This window comes from Eleutherodactylus coqui, chromosome 5 (assembly GCF_035609145.1).
Source record: "Eleutherodactylus coqui strain aEleCoq1 chromosome 5, aEleCoq1.hap1, whole genome shotgun sequence".
NCBI lineage: Eukaryota > Metazoa > Chordata > Amphibia > Anura > Eleutherodactylidae > Eleutherodactylus > Eleutherodactylus coqui.
In genome coordinates this window covers 245,062,453-245,069,266 of record NC_089841.1, presented here as the reverse complement: position 1 = coordinate 245,069,266, position 6,814 = coordinate 245,062,453, and the positions used below count along the sequence as shown (strand labels likewise).

At 49.2% G+C, this 6,814-nt stretch overlaps 2 protein-coding genes across 3 annotated transcripts; one reads left to right on the top strand and one right to left on the bottom strand.

Annotated features, from left to right (window-relative positions):
- The first annotated feature begins 419 nt into the window (after positions 1 to 419).
- On the top strand, positions 420 to 3,741 carry LOC136628481 (uncharacterized). 2 transcript variants are annotated; one of them, XM_066604420.1, is made up of 5 exons: positions 420 to 754; positions 1,405 to 1,498; positions 1,590 to 1,731; positions 1,874 to 2,024; positions 2,114 to 3,741. In XM_066604420.1, the coding sequence occupies exons 2-5, from the start codon at positions 1,448 to 1,450 to the stop codon at positions 2,382 to 2,384; spliced, it is 615 nt and encodes a 204-aa protein (XP_066460517.1). In that variant the 5' UTR covers positions 420 to 754; positions 1,405 to 1,447; the 3' UTR covers positions 2,385 to 3,741. The 2 variants fall into 2 exon arrangements, with proteins under 2 accessions (XP_066460517.1, XP_066460516.1); XM_066604419.1 differs by lacking the exon at positions 420 to 754 and having other exon boundaries at positions 1,317 to 1,498.
- On the bottom strand, positions 3,597 to 6,460 carry LOC136628480 (uncharacterized). Its single transcript, XM_066604418.1, has 4 exons — positions 5,919 to 6,460; positions 5,664 to 5,767; positions 5,425 to 5,571; positions 3,597 to 4,713 (listed from the first exon to the last, which is right to left on the bottom strand). Exons 1-4 carry the CDS (start codon positions 6,006 to 6,008, stop codon positions 3,819 to 3,821), a joined length of 1,236 nt encoding a protein of 411 aa, XP_066460515.1. The 5' UTR covers positions 6,009 to 6,460; the 3' UTR covers positions 3,597 to 3,818.
- Between the last annotated feature and the right edge of the window lie 354 nt (positions 6,461 to 6,814).

The following is a 6,814-nucleotide window of genomic DNA, read 5'->3' as shown; positions in this document are numbered from 1 at the left end:
TGAAAACCGCTATTGCTTGTTTTGCAGCGGTTTTCATTGCGGTTCCGCAGCAGATTGTTCGCATGAAAAAGAGGGGCAATAAAGTTTGTTCCCAGGAAGTGGTTCAGCGGCCATTTTAGCTGCTTGGCGCCATTTCAGCCAGGACTTGATGGAGACTGGAAGCAGGGAGCAGGAGCTCTGCCGGCAGAACCCCCCCCCCACAGCGGCACCAGAGCCCCCCACAGCGGCACCACAAGAGCCCTCCACAGTGGCACCTGAGCCCTCCACAGCGGGCGTGACCAGAGGCCTCCACAGCCGGACCAGGGCCCTCCACAGCGGCACCAGAGCCCTCCACAGCGGGCCCAGAGCCCTCCACAGCGGGCGGCACCAGAGCCTTCCACAGCGGGCCCAGACCCCCCCACAGCGGCACCAGAGCCCCCCACAGCGGCACAAGAGCCCTCCACAGCGGGCGTGACCAGAGGCCTCCACAGCCGGACCAGGGCCCTCCACAGCAGCACCAGAGCCCTCCACAGCGGGCCCAGAGCCCTCCACAGCGGGCCCAGACCCCCCCACAGCGGCACCAGAGCCCCCCACAGCGGCATAAGAGCCCTCCACAGCGGGCGTGACCAGAGGCCTCCACAGCCGGACCAGGGCCCTCCACAGCGGCACCAGAGCCCTCCACAGCGGGCCCAGAGCCCTTCACAGCGGGCGGCACCACAGCCCTCCACAGCGGGCCCAGAGCCCTCCACAGCGGGCGGCACATCGGATAACGAAGGTAATGCACTACTTCGCCTATCATTGCTCTTTTGCGTCCTTTCTCTTTTGCATTGCAATGCATTTTTCCCGCCTTTTTCCTCCCTTGCTTTGCTGCACAATTTATGGCCTTTTCATCTTTTGCATTGCAATGCATTTTTCCCGCCTTTTTCCTCCCTTGCTTTGCTGCACAATTTATGGCCTTTTCATCTTTTGCATTGCAATGCATTTTTCCCGCCTTTTTCCTCCCTTGCTTTGCTGCACAATTTATGGCCTTTTCATTTTTTGCATTGCAATGCATTTTTCCCGCCTTTTTCCTCCCTTGCTTTGCTGCACAATTTATGGCCTTTTCATCTTTTGCATTGCAATGCATTTTTCCCACCTTTTTCCTCCCTTGCTTTGCTGCACAATTTATGGCCTTTTCATCTTTTGCATTGCAATGCATTTTTCCCGCCTTTTTCCTCCCTTGCTTTGCTGCACAATTTATGGCCTTTTCATCTTTTGCATTGCAATGCATTTTTCCCGCCTTTTTCCTCCCTTGCTTCTTTCCCCTTCGGCATCTGACTCGAAGATGTGAGCCTCGTTGTTATTTTGTGCAAATTGAAATTCTGCGCCACTGGGCACTAATGTTGTGTATGTAATGAAATGCAACCATTCTCTGTTTACTCACAGGACGAAAAAGATTTTCGGTTGTCGCAAAGGATATATCGGGAGTATGGCGTGGTACCAGCGAATGGGTATAAACGTTGCCAGGATGATAACATTGGTGAGTGTAGTGTGCGCTGACACAACCATATCCACCCACTTGGAATGCTATTCAACTTTTTTTCTTCTTTCTCCCCCCCCCCCCCCTTCAGGTTGAAAGTAGGCCTGAGATATGGGACCCAGCCGAGACGGGCTACAGCGACCGAGATTTAAAGGCAGACGCCTGGCTATCGGTATGCACTGGCATGTATCCCGATTGGGACTCCGGAACTGCTGCCCTCCACAGTGAAATACGTAAGTTTACACTCCTGAAACTGCTTTGTTGTTTCTTCCTTGGATGTACTCAGAACTGTACTGCATCTAACAACACTCTTTATTGCAGGTGTCGGTGGTACTGCTTGTACCCTGTTTAATTGTCCTTTTTCATTATTTGCAGTTAAAGATGTCAAGAATCGTTGGCGGTCGGTTCGGGACCGCTACAAGAAGCATGAAAAAGATTGTGAAAAAAGTGGCATGTCGCCTTCACAAAAGAAATGTCCATACCAGGAGCAACTGCGCTTCCTCCGAACTAGTCGAGTGTTGCGCGCGTAAGTGCAAATAACTCTCCTAGCTCGGGTTCGATGTGGTGTCATTTTGAGGTTCTAGGTCTCTAATGTTACTCTTGTTTCGCCAACAGATCCAGCGGGAACATTGGGGCCGCGCCTCCCACGGACACCACCGCTTCACCTGACAAAGATGGGCCGGGACAGGAGCCGTGTGACGATGAGTCCAGAGAAGGTACCCCAGCCTTGGAGGGCAGCCAGCGTAGCACGCCCGATTTGAACCCCACTTCTGTTTCTCCAGAAGTGGGGGAACAAATTGTGTCGTGTGGCAATACTACTGCCCCTGCCAGCAGAGCATGTGTTAGCAGGGTGGTGACTTCCGCGCGGCCCGCGTCGGAAGAATAGCAAGGCAGATGCCACCCAAGAGGCGCTGTCTTTATTATGCCGTTCTGAGACGGCCGACCAGTGGGACACAATGGGTACAGCCATTGCGTCCCGCCTTCGTGAACTCAGCTCAGAGCGGCAGTGGACAATTCCGCCAGTTCTGTACACAGTGCTAGAGATTTTCGGATCGCCAAGAGCCATTGCCGATAGCACTGCCATTATTGTGGCAATGAAAAATGCAGCCTTTCCTGTTCAACACTCAAACCGCATGCTGCCTGCACCCCAATCTTTCCCTGATCAACCGCCCAGGGTTTCTAGGACACCGGTATACCCCATGCACCATGGCTCTCCTGACACTGGCTACGGCGACACTGCCTCAGGCAGTTCCCCATCACAAGCGTCATTTCTATCACTCATGAATAGCCCTCTGCAACAGACATCGCAACAGTCCACCTCACGACTGTGCACGCCACCAAATGCATCTCAACGCATTATAGGAGAAAACTCTTTTACTTATACGACATTGGAGTAATCGCAAACGTTGAGTTTGGGATAACTGCAATGTCCTACAGCAAACCATCGGAAAGTACAGGTTCCGTGGTGCTGTTGCCGTGTCTGCCAATGCACGGATTATGCTGGTGTCCCAGAAATCCAACGGATGGTCATGGGAACGATTGGGGTTGCAAACATCGCTCACTCCCAGCTAAGATGTGCTCTGCGGCAAAAGAGGCAAGGCGCACTAATTCCATTACGGCAGTGGCACGCACGTAAATTTCTTTGCGTCCTGTGCTACTGTACGAGAAGGACTGCCTTTTTTTTTTTTTTTTTTGTTTTCAATTTAACGCTGCCTTACTGTCCTCCAAGGTTGGGGTACATCACTTCTCTTGACTCATAGTCCTTTCTTTCCCTATATTTATTTTCATGTCTGTCTGTTTCCATGCTCGCTCTATGTTTGTAACAGGAGTTCGAGCATGGAAAAAAAAAATGGTGATGACAACAGGGCCATTCTGCGTGCCTGTTGCCATCATCATTTTCGCTTGCGGCATGACCGGCAAGTGTGGCCAGAGCTATACTGCTTGTGGATTGGCCAGTGAAGGAGAAAGTTAGTTGTATTCAAGTAGTGGTAATTGGTATGTGCGCTGAAAAAAAGTAGTCGGCTCAACTAAAAGATATGTTTATTTTGCACAAAATAAAAAACCATCATTGTCTAACCAATTCCGTTTCTTTACAATGCAGATTATATGTTTTGTGCGCCGGAAAAATTTGGAGAACAATCTTTTTTGTGAAATATTAAAACATTTTATTATGAAAACTGTTTAACACAATTTTATTGAAGTTTTTAAATTAAAGGTGGAGGAGTGTCCTTTTGTGCCTTCAATAAAATACGTATTTCTCTACGCAGTTTGGTTTCCGCTTCCTTCTGGGGCTGGGCGCCGGGGGAGGGTCACACTGCAGTTAGGGCTGCACACCACCGACACAGGAGAACTGCCATGGCACGGTGCCTTCGTGACTAAGGAAATAGTCAGTGAAGAGTTCGCGTACCTGCACTGCAGTAGCAGGCGTCCTACCTCCCCCCCAGTTGATGACCGTGTCAAAGGCAGGATCAAGTTCTTCGACATCTACCTCTGGGCGATAGTCCCGGAGGTAGTTGTGAAGAACACAACATGCCTTGACAAGGTCATCAACTGTGTTAGGGTCTACTAACAGTGTAGTCCCTAGAACTCTCCACTGACTCACCATAATCCCGAAGGCACACTCAACCACACGACGTGCCCGGCTCAGCCTATAATTAAAAATCCTTTTCCGGGCATTCAGTCCTCTCCGCGGGTATGGGCGCAACAGGTTTGGCATCAACGGGAAAGCCTCATCCGATACCATCACAAAGGGGACTGGATGTGTGGTTCCCGGGAAAGGTTGTGGGGCTGGGAGCGTGACGCCATCTCGGAGAATTTGCATCCCAATCTGTGATGTTCGCAGCACCCGAGAATCCCCAGTGCTGCCATAGGCGCCGACGTCGATGCAAACAAATTTGCTATGTGCATCAGCCACGGCCATCAGGACAATTGAAAAAAATTTTTTGTAATTGAAGAATTTGGAGCCTGAGTGGGCTGGCTGAAGCACACGCACATGTTTGCCGTCGACGGCGCCTATGCAGTTAGGAAATTTGGCAACATCTTGAAAGCCTGCTGCAACACGTTGCCAAGTGTCCTCGGTAGGTGAAGGCATCACGATGGGCTGCAACTTCTGCCAGATGGCGCTGCATGTGCACCTCACAATTTCGGTGATGGTTGATTTACCAACACGAAATTGGAGATGCAGGGATGCATAGCTCTCTCCTGTGGCCAAGAAGCTGAAAAGAAGCAGAGAAGAGAAAAAACAATTAGTACACAATGAAGACTTGCATTACATCAACACTTCTATGTATGCAGTATTCAGATATTGTTCTCAACACGAAATAGATCGGAGAACGCAGAAGAATTCGTGTGAAGGAAATAAGATTTGCAATTGAAAGGTATACATGGGATGTGGGGGGGGGGGGGGGGGGGCGTGAAATTCTCACTATCCATTCCACACATGGTTCAGATTTCCATTCTCCCCATCCCAAACAAAAGGGGAGGGAGAATGAGAAAATGAAAACATGTTCCTGCTACACTCAGAAAGGTAACTTGGTCCCGTTCACTGCCGATGCACAACAAAGGTTGCCATAGTTTGCTGGTCTGGTAAGTTCAACAATGTAGCTTCTGACAATGTCAATGAAGTCAACCAGCCACAAGATGATGCTGTTCTAATGCCACGCACGGGCAAATAAAGACCCACCCGTCCCGGTGAGATCGGGGTAGCCGTGCAGGTGTCATGATGGGCGTGGTGCTAATAACAGGGGTGCTTGATAGCCCAGCTGTGAAAAAGCAGTGTGATGTAATGCTATAGCATTACATCCTACTACCGGAGCAATCAGTGCATAAAAAAAGGTACCGCGCAAAAATCACAGAACCAAAAAAAAAAAAAGGAAAAACAAAAAAAAAAAAATAACTACAGTGACACAATAAGAAATGTAACTTACCGAAGGGTGATGAGCAGCCTTTCTTCTGCAGTGATTGCCTTCCTCATCTGCGTGTCCTGGTAGGTCAGATCCCGGCGCACCAGCTCCAGAAGGCGGTCAAAGGCCTCCAGAGGCAGGCGACAAAATGAGACGAACTTCTCAGGATGGCTGCAGAGAGAAAGAGAAAGGGAGAGCGGGCTAAAATTAATAACAATTCAGAGTGCAACATCAAACCTATTCCCATGCAACACTTCACTTACTTTTTAAGATCGTGGTAGAGGCTCGCAAAATGGCCCTTCGTCCCCCTCTCGGTTAGTAGGGGATGAACCCAGAAACGTCTCTGACGCCGGGAAGCACGATCAGTCTGAAGAAGAATAAGCACATGAATTTTTAAAGCACATTAACATGAATTAAAGCACATGAAATTAAAGCACATGACTGCAATTACACTCTAGTCCGCAGTGCATAAACAAACAACAAGGAAACTAAGCACACAATGACCACAAATCGCTCACCTTTTCAGATTGTTCTCTATCCATCATAAGCACAAATGTAATCAGTCTGCGTCGGTATGCACGGCTCAGACGGACTGTTGCTCGGTCCATGTCTGCAGAGAAAATGGCCACAAATACAAAGCTCTTCCTACCCTATGCAGAAATGGGTGGGATCGATGACCTCACAGGAAACAGTTTTTTTAAGAATCTGCACCTAGTAAAATACGCAGGCAAATCTGCAAGAAAAACCGCGCCTCTCCAAAAATAAGCGCTGCGGTTTTTTCCGCAACAAAGGGCCTGCGGATTTACCGGCGGCAGAACCGCAGATAAATACGCGGTCAAAAACGCGTCTTAATTGGGCCATTGCATGCGGATTTGCCGCAGAAACGGAAAGGTTGCGGCAAATCCGCAGCGGCAAAACCGCAAACTTTCAGCAACAAATCCGCCCTGTGTGAATCCAGCCTTAGGACGGACAGCGGCAGGACAAATAGATTTTTTTTCAGTTTTTTTCCATCAAAAGGCAGCACTGCGTATATTCTATGAACATGAGAAGTTTAATAACTGTGCTGTGGCCCTGCTAATGTGTCACAGAACGTGAGGGTAGCAGAGTTATTATAACTCTGGCAGAGCAGGTATTTTTTTCCCAATTAAGGAAAGCAAATGGCGAAGCCAGCAGTAAAACGTAGCTGGGTGCGTCTGATTTTTTAACGTTGTACACGCAGCTCACACGTGTCCACACTCCACAGGACGGACAGAGGCAGGTCAAATATAATTTTTTTCACTTGTTTTACAAGCAAAAGGCCGCACTGCGTATATTCAATGAATAATAACTGTGTTGTGGCCCTGCCTACACAATTCTTTCCCTGTAGTATCAATGGAGGGTGCAATGCTCTGCAGAGGCGATTTTGAGAAAAAAA

What these genes read in the sequence shown, in the direction of transcription:
- LOC136628481 (XM_066604419.1), top strand. Translation starts at nt 1,373, where the DNA reads ATGAAATGCAACCATTCTCTGTTTACTCACAGGACGAAAAAGATTTTC. An exon ending in TTGCCAGGATGATAACATTG is followed by an intron (nt 1,499 to 1,589) that starts GTGAGTGTAGTG and finishes CCCCCCCTTCAG; the next exon opens with GTTGAAAGTAGGCCTGAGAT. An exon ending in ACTAGTCGAGTGTTGCGCGC is followed by an intron (nt 2,025 to 2,113) that starts GTAAGTGCAAAT and finishes TTTCGCCAACAG; the next exon opens with ATCCAGCGGGAACATTGGGG.
- LOC136628480 (XM_066604418.1), bottom strand. Translation starts at nt 6,008, where the DNA reads ATGGACCGAGCAACAGTCCGTCTGAGCCGTGCATACCGACGCAGACTG. An exon ending in CTCTACCACGATCTTAAAAA is followed by an intron (nt 5,572 to 5,663) that starts GTAAGTGAAGTG and finishes TTCTCTCTGCAG; the next exon opens with CCATCCTGAGAAGTTCGTCT. An exon ending in AGGCTGCTCATCACCCTTCG is followed by an intron (nt 4,714 to 5,424) that starts GTAAGTTACATT and finishes GCTTCTTTTCAG; the next exon opens with CTTCTTGGCCACAGGAGAGA.